Source organism: Rattus norvegicus, chromosome 10 (genome assembly GCF_036323735.1).
Source record: "Rattus norvegicus strain BN/NHsdMcwi chromosome 10, GRCr8, whole genome shotgun sequence".
Lineage (NCBI taxonomy): Eukaryota > Metazoa > Chordata > Mammalia > Rodentia > Muridae > Rattus > Rattus norvegicus.
Genome location: NC_086028.1, coordinates 15,642,605 through 15,657,015, shown reverse-complemented (window position 1 = coordinate 15,657,015; position 14,411 = coordinate 15,642,605). Strand labels below are relative to the sequence as shown.

Sequence of the window (14,411 nt, the reverse complement as noted above, 5' to 3'; positions counted from 1 at the left end):
GAAGCACACATACACACTAGATAAATGTGATTGGAAAACTTTTAACTTAACAATTATACACAGAGCAAGAATGTTATGTGATGTGCAGGAACAGAGAGGCCAGAAGAGACAAAGACCTAGGTACACCCCTTAGGCTCTGACCCCAAGGCGGGCCCCAGCCCTTATAAGTGTCTGTGTGGGCCCTCTAACACCGGAAGAAGGGCTGCATGCCAGCTTTGGACTGAGCATCATGAACACAGCCAAGCACAGGCGCGTCCCTATTGTTCCCCATCAGGGATCCCACAGTCAGTGACCAGGCCCAAGTCAAGCAGGTACCTAATGCTCCCCTTTACACCAGCCAGATGTAGGGCTCTGATGGCCCAGTTCCCACTACCAGCTCATCTTCCTCCACACATGGTTAAGGAGACCATCCTTGTCCTTCCCAAAGAAAAGAATGGATTTCAGTGCTAATGCCTCTGAGTCCCAAGCTCTCAGGGCAAAACAGGCTCCAAGTCACTAACTGGCCGGACTTCCTACCTCGAGCCATAGCCCCAACCACAAGTAATGGGGGTAGTTAAGGATGGGGGTGCTGAAGTCATGGCCTTTTAAGTCCACTGCGCCCCACCTTCTGCATCAGTTCAGGGGAGACCCAGAAAGCTTCCCCCTTTTAGCTCTTCAGGCATACTGCAGAGACCCTTCCCCAGGTCTGGCCCATGCCACAGGCTCCCTTCCTGCGTCCTGGAAAACATTCCAGAGCAGGCAGGGGGCACACACTGGATGTAATCAAACTTGCTAGGTCCTTGATGCCTCACACTCGAGGAACCCTTGCCCTGAGGTTAGATATAAACACCAAAGAGGACCTCAGAGTCCACATCCCAGAAGGGCCAGCGGCTACAGCTGGACAGTGCAAACAGTCCACCCGTGTTTCTGGGACAGAGGAATGACCAGAACAAGAACACACAGGACTCCAGATGTCCAAGCAAACCAACACTTTACTGTGGCTCAGACTGCCTCAGACTTAGCTCAGCCCAAGAACTATAATGCTGCAAGGACTTGACCAGCTCAGACAGGCATCTGCTCCGCTCCAGACCTCCACGAGTCCTGGCACAGAAGGGTTCTCTGAAAAGTCTACTACAGGAGCTGTGCAGTCAGCACATGCCAAGCAGGGGTTCGCCCTCTGCCCACAGGGGAGGCTGAGCCCAGTGGTCAGACGTGGTCACCAGCTCTCTTCTGCACCACTGCGGGCCTGGACAGAGCCTGCTCCTGAAGCCGCTGGACCAGCTCCTCTACGTAGACCTTGAACAGGGGCACAGGGTCCTGAAGGGGAGAGGTCATGGTAAGGCTCAATGTAGCCCAGGGATGGAACTCTAAGGAGGGTGGTAGCCGGCTGCTTCTGGCTGAGCATGGTGAGGGATTCTGACCACCAGAACAGGACACCAAAACTCACATGCCTACCCCTATCTTTTCTGTAACTGGTGGCCACCACAGGCTCCTGACTATTCTGGAAAACAGACACAAATGGAATGTCCTAGGTGATGCCGAGTGGCTAAGTAAACACCTAGTGTCAAAGATCCCTGAGCATTGAGGGGGGAAAGAGTGGGAAGGACTTCAGAAGACGCCATGCTTCATCAAAGTGGCAGGAACCAAAGGTATGGCAGCATTTCCATGTGGTAGTCCCTAAATGCTAGTCTCCTCCTCCCCCCTCACCACTCAACTTCAGTGGCCTGAGGTCGGCTGGTACACAGGTGCTCACCTTTTCCTCCAGAAGCCTCTGTTTCTCCAGGGCCTCCTCCAGCGTCAGGCCAACCCACTCGGCCTCTGCCTCTGGGATGACAAAGTTCTGAACAAGCAGGAGAGAACCTCGTGAGGTGCAGGGGCCAGGCCAGGAGCCTCAGGCAGCAAGCAGGATGGGGAAACTCTCACCCTGTACTTGTCATAGATGGCTGCTCTCCGCTCGGGGTTATCAGGGTGGAGCTGGGGGTCCTGGCGGGCAAGCCTCAGCAGCATCCCTCGCTTCAGGTCCATGCCAAACTTGGAGCACAGGTCCTCCTCAGGGGTCTGGCGGAAGGTTCACATAGGGCCAGGTGCTACAGCAGGCTCCCACCCCACCCCATCAGCTGACCTACAGCAGCCCTAAGCTAGACGACAGCAGAACGGGCCATTGGGATCCAAGCATCCAAGCCTATGTGGGTCAGGCCCAAGGCAACCCCAAGAGAAGGGTAAGAGGTGTCCAGGATCATTGGTCAAGTCAGAAGCTCACAGGGAGTGACCATGTCGAGACAGAAAGCTTCAAGGGGCTGTACCAATGAGGACTCAATCCCACTGTGTATCGCTAAGACCTGTTACGGCTATCCTGGGTGCTCCACACTCCCACGCACATGCAGTGCTCTCTGCCCTTCCCTTGAGTCTTTTTTTTTTTAATTTATTTATTTTTATACGAGTACATTATAGCCATCCACAGACACACCAGAAGAGGGCGTTGGATCCCATTACAGATGGTTGTGAGCCACCATGTGGTTGCTGGGAATTGAACTCAGGACCTCTGGAAGAGCAGCCAGTGCTCTTAACCTCTGAGCCATCTCTCCAGCCCCCCTTCCCTTGAGTCTTAACAAGACTTGTAGTGCACTAACCCCTGCTTGCCTTGAGAATATAGAAGTCGAATCCATAGGCCTCATCAATGAGATCCAGGGTCCTCATGGTCACAGTCACGGTGAACTTCTTGTCCAAGATTTCACTGTAAAGCTCCCGAGTGAACAGCTGAGGTTTCCACACCTTCTTCACCCTATTGGAGAGCTAAGTGTGCAAGAGAAACGTGCTGTTTCCCTACAGCCAAGTGGGCCCCAAAGCACCCTTTCTGGAAGCTGGGCTAAGTAAGCCATGCCCTCTCACTTCCTCAGAAACTCCTCAGGACCATTGATGCTAGCTAGTCAGGGCTCCTGGGCTGGCTCCGGATACCCACCCACCTAGATGTCTGGTTCTCTCAGGCTAGCCCTAATGCTACTATTCCAGACTCTCACACAGCTGAAACTCAGTAGGCACAGGCAAGTGAACCACACCTTGGAAGGCCGGAAACATACACTCTCCTCCAACAGGGCTTGGCTAGGAGCAGAGCATCACCAGAAGAGATAGACTCCAGGCTCTGCCCTGTAAGCATCTCGGCCTTTGTAATTTTTATATACAAGGAGCAAAGGTATCTTGTCACAAGAATTAGGGAAATGTGCATAGAAACTAGCAGGTGACAACCAGATTTTACTTCTCCCTCTTCAGCACAAGCCTCAAATCTATTCTTCCTTTCTTTTCTCCATTGTCACCCACTCCATCCTTACTTTTGACGGCTACCTGATCCAGGACCACCCCACTTCAGGACCGCACTAGACTTTACTAGTGGAGTTTTTCAAATCCTCCCCGCATCACGTTTTAGCGTGCTCCGTAAACAAAACGCTTGGGTCAGCCAGGCTGGCGGTCCATAACGCCCAGAGCAGAGCCTGCTCAGCAAAGCATGCAGAACCACCGAGATGGTCCGCACCCACCTTGTCGTTGTTGGCGTATCTGTAGCCCAAAATCAAGCCCTCTCCACCCCACAGTTCCTGTTGGGACTCTGGAGGATAGTGAACTGGAATGGGTACGTCCTCAACGCGCTCGCGCTGCCCGTTCTTGGGGTTGATCTTGAACTTGGCCCCGTGAGGTTTGTAGTGTACCGGGGTCGGCGTCCGTTCTTCTTCCAGTGAGCGCAAGAAATGGGAGGGCAAGCGCGCACAGATGCCTTGCTGCAGCCGCAGCTTCTGCCACAGGTGCACAGGATACCTGTGCAGCGGCATTGCGTGACCCTCTACTTCTGGAAGAAGCGCGCCCGCGCCTGCCGGAACCGGAATAGCGTCACCAAATGTGCACCTTTGCTCACTGCCGATTGGCAGCTATGCCTATCCATCTAAACTAATCCCTTTCCCTCCGCCTCCTTTAGGGACCATGAGAAATTACTGCGAATGCAATGATACAAGGCACCGTCTGCCAAGTGCAGCCCAGGAGTTCCCCAGCAGCTTTGGTAGGCCTGTTGGGAAAGGCTACCCTAAGCTCAATCTCCCTTTCCCTCCAGAGACGCAAGAAAAAAAAAAAGACACTCATTTGGTTTGAAAAAATCATTGTAGAATATTAAATTCACCAATTACATAAAAATATGCCTTCATATCTTAGAACAGTAACATTTTACCACCTCCCCCCAACAATATATACATGTTTCCCCTTTCAGGGGCTAAAGTGTGCTTTGGTGGCCAAATAAAGGATGTTAATAGCTTGGGAAGGAGCCCAGAGGCCTACACCTGTAATCCTAGTACTCAGAGCAGATGGGCCTCATAGTGGGAACCATACAGACAGAGCACACTGCATTGCCAACTCAGTGATCCCAGGAAACCAGAAAGACTGGACCAGGGCTCCAGAACCCACTCCTCAAACCTCGATTGATCCAGTAGGGGTTAGCCTCAACCTAGTGCCTAGGACAGCACAAGAGAATGCTCACCAGACTGGGGCCTAGGACTCTTAGGGTGAGAAGGACACTGGCATAGCATTGTGTGCCTTCTGGAGCCACACCTCATACAGCTGAGCAGCCTGCTACCCCAGGATCTTTCCAGGATCCCCCACTCCAACAGAGAATGAGGGAGGGACAGCACACAGCACCCCAGGTCTTAATCAGCTCTCTGATGACCTTGGCCTCTGCCATAGCAACTGCAGCAGCAGGGCATCCCCATGCCAAGGCAGGGTGGCATTCAAGGGTACACGATGTCATGGACAGTGGTCTCTGTGCACTCAGCCTTCCTTGCTTGTGGCTCTCACATCACAGCTTCCCAAAGGAAGGGGACCACGGGAACCCCTTATCTGTGTCTCCAGCCATAACAGAGTGCTCTGCCCACACGTGGCACCTGTGGTCTATCTCCAGGTGGAAGCAGCTCTGACTGGCAACGGCCATAAAGATTTTATGGGTGGAGAGGGTCTTCTCCTCTGGAGAAAGAAGCCAAGGGTCTCAGGACAGTTTTATTCAGATGGAAACCTGGTTGGGGCTAGACAGGCACCTCTCTCATTCCTGTCCTGGCTGAAGAGGTCATTAGAGTCTCGGGTGTCCGTGAGCTAGCCTTATCATGTCACTGTGTACAACTCATCCCGATCATTCCTGCAGATCTGGTAGTGACAGGGGAACTTCTGCAAACAGGCCCAGGACCCAGCCTTTTCTTCTCGTGGAGGGAGAAGAAATGCCACACTGCCAGCCAGTAGGATGTGCCAAATGCTGTGGGTGTAGTAGTAGTTGTCGCTGGTCATCATTGAAGTGTACATGGCGATGCCCACAAAAGCCATGGAGATGCCAGGCAGGAGGTAGAAGACCCAGCGCTGCCACGAGGTAGGGTAGCACTGACGTCGGTGCCCACAGCGGTATATCTAGAGCGGATGGCCAAGTCAGTTATAGTTCCCAGAGGCCCAGAGCCAGGAGTTATGGAGTCTGTCTAGATCTAGGCAGGAGGACTGGACTCATATGGACTCATGCCTAGTGTGATATGCTTAGCTCATATCAGCTAAGGCACACAGCCAGCCTGGGGCTCTATGGGTAGCTGCTACTAGCTCTGAACAGATGTGGGGTTTTGAGGCCCTCCCAGCATAACTAGAATCAAGGGCCTGGATCTCTTCTCCCTGAGTCTGAATGGGAGACCGTGTATGCCCTGTTCCTTACCCACATGAAAGCCATGATCACAAAGGCAAAGACACAAGGTCCCATCAGGTTCCAGATGCCCCTGCGATCCATCTGCAAGGACATAGCGATGACCAGTAGGCCGAGGACAAGTAGTACCTAGGAGAGACACAGTGGTTTGTGGGATCATGGGAGCCTTTGGCTGGAATCACTGGTGATGGCACAAGACACAGTTGGTACTGGTGGCCAGGCATGCTGGTTACCCAGATCAGTTTCCCACCATTCTGGCCGCTCTCCTCTGCCAGCTCCTCTTAAGTGTCACTGGAAGATTCTGCCTCATTGCTGCTCAGCCCCTGGGAGGGAAGTGTCCTTCCTCTAGTCCCTTTACTGTGTCCAAAGGACCCTTCGAGGACTAGGTGGTGATGCCCACTCCTGATGGGCAGTCTTGTACACACTCGCATGATCCTGCATACCAAGCCTTCCAGAATCTGTAATCAGGATGGCCTTAGATGCTCCCTGGGAGCGGACCCCATCTGCCCACAGCCTGAAAGTTCATACTTTCAGCCTGCCGGATCCCCATACTTCAGAACTTTCTCTGCCCACTCTTTGAGATGATAAGGGTGCCCCCCTGATGGGCAGTACCCAGGCTGTAGACAGAGAACACGGTTCACAAACAGTGAAGAGTCACCCCTACTGTCCAGCTGTTGTATAAAGTCCCCGAGTGCCCTTAGACAAGGAACCCAGGAGCATGGCTGAGGCTTCTCAGGGAGGCCTGGCCCGGCTCCTCTTTGAGACTAGAGTCCTGGTCCCCCGTCTTCTTTCCTAGATCCCTCTGATGCCTACACTCTTCTTTCATAGCTTCCTAAGACTTCCTCCACGAGTTCTCGTGTGAGATCTGACGTCCAGCTCTTTCCGTTTTATCTGTCTTTGCCGCTTCGCACAGTGTATGTGAGGGCCTGTGCTTCCCCCGAGCCCAGGTTTGGCATCAGAAGACACTCACCTGTTTCAGGATTGTCTTCAGACGGGCCATGCAAAGAATGGTCACCCAGGTGGATGCCCCAGAACCCAGAAAGTCGCAGTACTGCAGCGTGTCATAGCTGAGGATACACAACACAGCCTCCCCAGGCTGGTCACAGGCGTGGTAGAACTGTAAGGTGAAGCAATGAGCAAGCAGGCCTGACCTCCCCTCCCAGAGTTCCCAAGAGGGTTAGGGCCAAGCCTACCGTTGAGAAGAACATAGTGTAAAAGTAGACAGAGGCCTCAACCAGGAAGGAGCGGTGCACGGATATAGCAATGGGGGCCAGGAACATGAGGTTGCTAAGCGTGAGCAGAAGTGCTGCTGCCCTCTGCTGGGCTGCAGTCTGGGCTGTGCTGTTGTCCGTGCAGCTCCACCCACGCCAACCTGGGGGACAAAACCATACCCAGGTGTGAGCTTCCGAACTCTAGGGCCCCTTACTCACCCGGAGGGAGGCTGTATAGACAAGCCCAATGGATTAGGAAGTCAGCACCGATAGAAAACCGGTATTCACAAGGTGGGCAGGCGTGGGCACGTGGGGTGGGGGTGGGGGAGTCTGGACTAGTATGTGCATTCACAGCAGGCATGGTCAGGAGTGGAGAAGGAGAGATAAGCATAGTTGGTACAGGTATGGACGGGTGTGCATGGACATAGGTAGCTGTGGCCAATTATGTCCTGCTGTGAGCAGGCATGAACATGGAGAAAGGTTACATGTGAACAGGTATGTGTAGGTAGGGGCAGGTATGATGAGAATTGGTAGGGACAGATATAGAGAGATGTGGACACATAGGAGCCAGTGTGGCACATATGGACAGACAGAAACAAGTGTGAATATGCAGAAACTATCGTGGAAAAAGTGTGAATCAGCATGCAGTCACAGAAAAGTGTAAGCAGCAGGACACGGCACAGACAGGAGTAGGCAAGGCAAACAGCTGTAGGCGCTGGGTGGGTGTGGGCAGTCAAGGGCAGGCAGGATGCAGGCAATGCTACAGTCAGGAGGAACCATGGGAGAGTGAGGAGAGGGAGGGGGTGCTCTCCCTGCTTTGCTCAGCAAGCGCATCCTCACCTGCCTTGCAGCTGCAGCCTGCGTACAGATAGCCGTATCTACGGAGCAGGAGACACTGGCCATAGGGCCCACAGTCATTCAAACAGGGCACCAGATACAAGACGGTCTCCACGCGAACCGCGGCCTGTTCACAATCCCTATAAAGAGGTGGCCTGAGAAGGCTGGTTGTAGTGCTCTTGCTGGCAGCTCTACCACTAGGACTCCCAAGCCTAGAGCCAAGCCCTCCAGGCTCCAATAGCTGAAATTCCCATTTCCCCTGCTTGTGCTGTTGTGGGATGGGGGCAGGTGGAAAAGGAGAACCCCTCCTAACTCATAGATACGTCCCACTCTTCACTGCTACCAGCCCATGCCATGTTGCCCAGGCCCAGATTCACATACTCAGGACTCTCAGGGCACACAAGCTGCAAGGAGAGGTACCAGTTGTCTGTCTCCGGATAGGGGATGATGAGGTTGGCCATGTGAGATGAGGCACTCAGAAACATGGGATAGCCCTGGAAGAAGGCTGCATGGGGTGGGAGGGCCTGTCAGAGGTGGCTAGAGGGGCCAGTCAGTCTCTCCGCCAAAACTGCCTGCCCAGAATACCTGTGGTGCAGTTGAGTGAAGCGTTGAAGCTGAGGAAAGGTGAGGCAACATTCACACAAGCTGCTACCGAGGTGCCATTTGTGACCTCTGACTGGAAGGGGAAGTAGTGCAGGTTAGTCACTGTCACCCCTCAAAAGGCATCTAAGGAGCAGCCTGCCCCCCACAACCTTGTATATTAGCTCAGTCATGCTGGGTACTTTTTTGAGGGGAGGGGAGCCTCCTGCTAGCCCAAAGTTCATCATGGCCGGGATTCTCTTCAGCTATCTCCTGTTCTGACTGATACAATTATAACTTCTGACAGGGACAGGGCTGCAGCTAGGGGAAAAGTCTTCTCTCCTCAGAGGAATCCCCTTCTGGCCTATGCTATTGGTATCACACTATGACCTGAAAGGCACCTTCACCCCAGTCTCAAATGCTGAAGTTACCCTGTGCCCCGAGCCAAGCCCAGGTCACAGGCAGCTGTAGACAGCTTCAGTGAGTGGCTTTCCAGAGGAAATACCTTGTTAGCCCTCAGGACAATGATGAAGGAGCCCCCGCTGTCCATGCCTGTATCAAGACGGAGCTGCATTACAGAAGGCATGTTTGAATGCACCAGCACGAAGGCCCCATTCAGGGGCTGGAAGTGTACAGACACCACATCTGTGTCCTCCCTCAGGACTGGATAGTTCAGGAGACAGAAGGGGCCACCGTCTACCCTGCTACTCCGGCCACTCCTGCCCAGGTCCCAGTGGGCAGCACTTTGGGACAGCTGGACTGCAGAGGTATCGTAAGTCTGGTTTGGGTTGTTTTGTATTAGATGATGGAAGGTCACACTCCATGGCCTACACGCTGTCAAAAAGACAAGGGGATCAGCCAGAAGAAAGCCCGGAGTTTTGGGGGGAGGCAGATAGAGCCAGTCCAGCCCTCCCTCCTTCCCTCTCATGGAGCCCACCTGTAAAGGCAGCTTTAGCAGTGAAACCCACTGTCACGTGAGGTTCAGCCAGGCTCTCCACTGTCACTTGTAACCACCGGCCCCAGGGCGGAGAGGACAGCAGCAAATGGCAGAATGGAGCAAGGCCAGTGCAAGTCAATACCCTCTGGAAGTTTCTAGGCAGGGTGGTCACCCCCGCTGTGAGACGTACTGGGCAGCCGGGGCTCACACTGGACACACAGCCCTGCAGTTCCAAGCGAAGCTCCTGGGTGTATTCAGGGACAAAGATCCTGTGGCAAGGTGGTGACTCAGACTTGCTAGCCGGCGCTGTGGTACTTACTTCTTCTAAGGTGCTTAGGGGAGGTAGCTCTTCCCAGGGTGTCTCTAAGCTTTCTCACCTGCAAGGTGAGATGGCACTACCACCCACCCTAAACCCAAAGGCTGGGGCTACAGGACAGGCTTGCCCTCCCCTGATCTCCACTCACTTGAGGTAGCTGGGGTGGGAGAGCAGCGTCTGTGGGAGGGGAATGTCGGGCTCTAGGATGGAGACTTCAACCACCCTCATTACCAGCATATCAGGCTGGAAGATGTAGGCACAGGTTGGAACAAAGCCCTGGGAGGAAATAAAGCAGGAAGTGATGGGTTAGAGAGCGCAGGATGTAGGACAAAGAAGAAGATAGGGAACGGAGTTGAATCTAGAGTCGGGTAGCTAAGAGTAAGGTCTGGGTCCTCCGCGCATCGAGGGGTCTGTTTGGCCTCCATCGGGGGAGGTCAGCCCCCTCACCTTCACCTGGATCTTCTGGGATGAGGGAGGGAGGTGAGCCACCAGGAACCAGTCCCCAGGGGCTGGGTGGGAGATGTTGACTGAGGTGTTGCCCAGTAACATGGTGCTCAGCAGTGTCTTGATATGGAAGGAGGCATGGGTCAAGGTGTCGTCAGGGAAGCTGGTGCCCAGCGGGTTGATGACAGGAGGGGCGCCATAGCGGAAATGCCTGCAAGAGATTATGTCGAGCGAGGGTCAGAGTCGGAGTTTCCACCAGGCCTAGGTGCTAGGGGCAGAACACTGGGTACCTACACTGTGATCTCTACGTCGGCGCATGACGGACCTCCCTGGGACACATGCAGCAGCCATCGAAGCAGCACGGTGTCTGGGGGCACACGGAAGTGGAAAAGCCGGGTGCTACCATACCAGCTATAGAAGGACAGCTTCTGTGGGGCCTGTGAGAAGTGCTCAGACACCAGTCCAGCCTCTATAAGGAAAAGGTAAAGGGCCAGGTAGGTGGGGCAGGTAGGAAGCAAGTGGCTGTGAAGTACTTGTCTATCAAGTCTTAGACCCACCCTGAACTTTGTCATTCATTCAGACTTTGACCCTAGCCGAAGTAGAAAATGCCTCCCGGCACCTGCGAGTTGTCTGCAGTATCTGAAGTTTCTCCTAACAATGAGCAGTTATTCCTTGGCCTCCTCTCCCTAGATGGCTGGGGATTCTGCCTTCTCACAATACAACAACTTGTAAACAGTAGCCCTATCAACCACCACCTCCAGAGGCACCCTCCCAGGGTGGGTCTTTTTGCAAGCTAGTCAGTTGTACCCCTCGGTACATCCAGGCCAAGAAGACAGCAGGAGGCAGTCTGGAAGGAGACCCCACCCTGCTAATATCTACCTTGAACACAGGACCACAGCAAAGATTTCTCCCCCACCCCCCACCTTGACTCCTCTGAATGTTCCAGAATCACATGGGCAGGTACGGAGGCTTAGGTTCAGAAGGTGGCTGTCTCTCCAACTTGTTATGACTTAGGACACAGCTAGATCTCCACCCAGTAAAAGACTATGAGGGACTACAGTCCAGAAGCCTGGACAGCCATAAGAACCAAGGGGCAGGTGGCTTCTCTGTTCCAAATGGGTAAGCCTTCCAACTGCCCTCAGGGCAACATCCATGCAAGGTACAAAGACAAAAGCCCAGGCAGATAAACTCCCTAAAGCCCCCCAGACTAGGACATCATGTGGCCTCAGACTCTGCATCATCTTACAGACTCCTACCCCATACCCAGTGCCAGCTCAGGCCTTGTGCTTGCATGATCTTGGGTGTCCCTTACCTTTCTAGATCCCTGTATCCCCATGGGTAGGCTAAAGCCGACTGCTTGTCCCTTTCAGGTTAATGAGTAATAAAGTGCTTTAAGGGAAGTACAGTATTATTTGGCACCCTTCCCACTTGGTAAGCCTCCCTTTGCCCCCACTGTGAAAGTGGTGCCTGGTTCCCCCAGGAGAGGGGAAAGGGACTCAGGTGAGCAGCTGGCTTTCTTGCCAGCCACGTGACTCCTCCAAACACAGGCACCTGGAGAAAAGACAGCAGCAGGCTGCTGGAGGAGAGCTGAGGGAGTTGCAAAGGAGCCTGGTGTGGGGGCAGGGTGAAGCTCCCTCGGTGAATTCCAAGCTCTCTGGTATCTGCAGGTCCCATTCACCAGGTTGAGGACTGAATGCCAGGAGCTGCTACATGGTAACATGATAATGGAGCAGAGGGATTCTGTGAGGAGGCAGAATATTGCTCTCCCAGCTGAGGCAGAACAGGATCCCCACCCCCTAGGACTGTGGGGTCTCAGATAGGCAGATACCCAAACCTCTGAGGAAGCCTGGTGGGAGAGATCACCCTACAGTGTGCAGCACCCTTAACCTGCTAAGGGAAAAGCCCTTAGGCCCCGCAAAGCCTTTGTGAAGGGGAGACACTTGGAACATCTGTGATGTCTGGATACTTAGATGACCCTTACTCATCTGCCTTAAAGCCAAGTACCAAACTCTCATGTCTAAATAACCCCTCCAGGATTCCTTGATGAAACACACACTCGGCAATTGGCATGGTAGGGTGAGCCACAAGCAACATTAGAAAGGATGGGGAGGGCCAGCTGGGCAAGCCCCTGCCTACCCCAGACATCTCCCCCATTGGCATAAAGTTGTGTAGGGAGTGGGAAAAGGAAGTCCTGAACATTCCCTGGGAACTTAAGCGAAAGTACTCTATCCCCCCACCTTCCAAACCCCAGCAACTGTCAGAGATACTGCCCACCTACATGTGAAAATAGCCATGACCACAGAGCTACTTGTCCCTCACCTAGCCATCCGAGTTCTTAAACTTAATCCCAGGGCTGGAGAAAGAGGAGCAAATAGAATGTGGTATGGAGCAATTTAAAGGTCTTTAGGGAACACTGCCTTTCATTTCAAGTTGTGCCATGCTCAGAAACGAGAAGGAACAGTCCTCAAGGAAAACTAGAGCTCCGAGGAGCAATATTTCGTTGAAATATGGGGCCGGGGGCAGGGGGTGAAAACGGGACATAGAGACCATCAGGAACGGTCTAAGGAACACCAGGTAGCACAAAAGGGGAGTTTCAGGCGACACTGGACAAGGGAAGATGCTCAGCTTTCCTATTTCTAAATGTCTAGGGGTAGGCAGGACTGCTTACCACTGTCCTGCCTCAAGCAGAACCCAGAGGGTCAAAGATCTAACTGTTTCCTTAAACTGTAGACCAAGACGTTCCCACTTAGGGAGCAGAAATACAAAATGCAGTTGAAAAGCTCTCCTATAAGGGAGTACCCTTTCGTTACATCCATTCTGGTCAGTCAGTTTCTTTAGGGCAAGCTGGCAGCACAGACGGTGAGAAGCAAAATCAGCAATCAAGAGTGACCTTCCTGGGATTGGAAATATAAACAAAATGCTGGCTAGACCCTAGTACAGGGCCTGCCCAACTTTCTCTAGCTCTACCCTTCTACCGGATGACGGTCCTTGGGTCACCACGGTTCAGCTATTCTTCGGAGATGGGTTCCTCTACCTCCCAGCTCGACTGCCACAGTCGCCCCTCTAAAGCACAGGAGAGACGGACCGGTAGGGTACGCTCCAATTGAGCGAACTCGGCGGGCCCGGAACAGAAAAGCGGCATGGGGGGTTTTTCTGGTCCGGATGCCCCGCAGGGGGCGCAACCCAGGATGAGAACCTCGTTTCAACGCCGCGCCAGGTGAGCGCACAGGTGCCCCCCGTGAGTCACAATCCGCCCCGCCCCCCGCCCGCCCCCTGCCCCCGGCCCGCGCCGCCGATGGCGCGGTAGGCCCGCGGGCTCACCGCTCTCCTTGATGTTGCGGGCGGCGGCAGGCGGAGGCCGAGCCAGGAGCAGCAGCAGTAGCAGCAGTGACCCGGCTGCTGCCACCCGCGCTGTGCTCCCGGCCCCAACCCGGCCCATGGCTCCACGCTTGGCCCGTGCTACCCCTCCCGAGTCCCGCGCCGCTCGCCCCCGCCTGGGCAGCCCCTGCCGCCTCTGCGGCCGCCGCCGCTGCCTCTGCCCGGAGCTCCCATGGCTCGGATGGACCTGCCGCCAGCGCCCCGGGCACTTCCGCCTCCGAGGCCCCGCCCCGCGGGGAGCCGGCCTGCGGTCTAGGTCCCTGAGGATGCTGGACCGCGTCACCTTGGCCAGAGTGGAGGCGAACCGCAGGGGGCCGGGAAGGTCGCATTTGAAGGGGACTTGGATTCACAGCGGATCACTCAGCTTGAGGGGACGGGCAGCAAAGGATGAAGCGTCCTGTCGAACGCTTTGGGGTACCAGACGACAGACGTCACGTGGGAGACACGGGGCGAGGTGGGATGCCGGGCAAAGGGGCCAGGCAGGACACTAGACCGGATGAGGAGCAGAGGGATCACTCGGAACCTGGGTGAATTCAGGGCAGAGGGGCCAAACGGAACACGAAAGGACGCTGGACTGGAGACGTGAGGCTTTGGAAGTTGGGGGAAATGGTCGTAGGGGAGGCACCATGGGACACACAGATAAAATAGTCATATGGAAAGCATGGGAGCATATAGAAGTGTTATGTCGGACTCATTTGGAGACGGGAGGCAGAAGAATGACTCTAAAAGAAATGGGAACCAAACAGAGGGGCCACGCAAAACGAAGCGTAGAGTAGATGCGAACTGGAATGTATAGGATGTTCGAGCCGGAGGGCCATAGTACAGAGCACAGCAATATGTATGGCAGAAGGTGCGCTTTGACCTTGCCTTGAAGAACTGAACCTCAGGACCCCTCACACCATAACCACAAACTGCCACAAAAGTATAAGAGACTAAATGGAACCGGGAAGGTACTCTTTGCACCTCTGAGAATTGAGTAACTGAGTTTCTTGTCAGTGATACCTGAACTACTCTGGGTACCAAAGGGAT

At 54.2% G+C, this 14,411-nt stretch overlaps 2 protein-coding genes across 6 annotated transcripts; both read right to left on the bottom strand.

The window, feature by feature from the left end:
* Window positions 1-953: 953 nt before the first annotated feature.
* Mrpl28 (mitochondrial ribosomal protein L28) lies at window positions 954-4,010 on the bottom strand. Of its 2 annotated transcripts, NM_001398816.1 has the most exons (5): window positions 3,510-3,837; window positions 2,620-2,772; window positions 1,903-2,037; window positions 1,733-1,819; window positions 954-1,296 (listed from the first exon to the last, which is right to left on the bottom strand). In NM_001398816.1, the coding sequence occupies exons 1-5, from the start codon at window positions 3,795-3,797 to the stop codon at window positions 1,186-1,188; spliced, it is 774 nt and encodes a 257-aa protein (NP_001385745.1). In that variant the 5' UTR covers window positions 3,798-3,837; the 3' UTR covers window positions 954-1,185. The 2 variants fall into 2 exon arrangements, with proteins under 2 accessions (NP_001385745.1, XP_063125657.1); XM_063269587.1 differs by having other exon boundaries at window positions 954-2,037; window positions 2,610-2,772; window positions 3,510-4,010.
* Window positions 4,011-4,103: 93 nt separating this feature from the next.
* Pgap6 (post-GPI attachment to proteins 6) lies at window positions 4,104-13,935 on the bottom strand. Of its 4 annotated transcripts, none has more exons than NM_001106991.1 (13): window positions 13,326-13,576; window positions 10,299-10,473; window positions 10,008-10,215; window positions 9,709-9,836; window positions 9,245-9,513; window positions 8,813-9,141; window positions 8,314-8,404; window positions 8,110-8,233; window positions 7,732-7,868; window positions 6,874-7,052; window positions 6,651-6,797; window positions 5,693-5,809; window positions 4,104-5,403 (listed from the first exon to the last, which is right to left on the bottom strand). In NM_001106991.1, exons 1-13 carry the CDS (start codon window positions 13,441-13,443, stop codon window positions 5,107-5,109), a joined length of 2,319 nt encoding a protein of 772 aa, NP_001100461.1. In that variant the 5' UTR covers window positions 13,444-13,576; the 3' UTR covers window positions 4,104-5,106. The 4 variants fall into 4 exon arrangements, 3 of the variants coding, with proteins under 3 accessions (NP_001100461.1, XP_063125016.1, XP_063125017.1); XM_063268946.1 differs by lacking the exon at window positions 13,326-13,576 and adding an exon at window positions 13,666-13,935 and having other exon boundaries at window positions 4,992-5,403; XM_063268947.1 differs by lacking the exon at window positions 13,326-13,576 and adding an exon at window positions 12,673-12,779 and having other exon boundaries at window positions 4,992-5,403.
* Window positions 13,936-14,411: the final 476 nt, after the last annotated feature.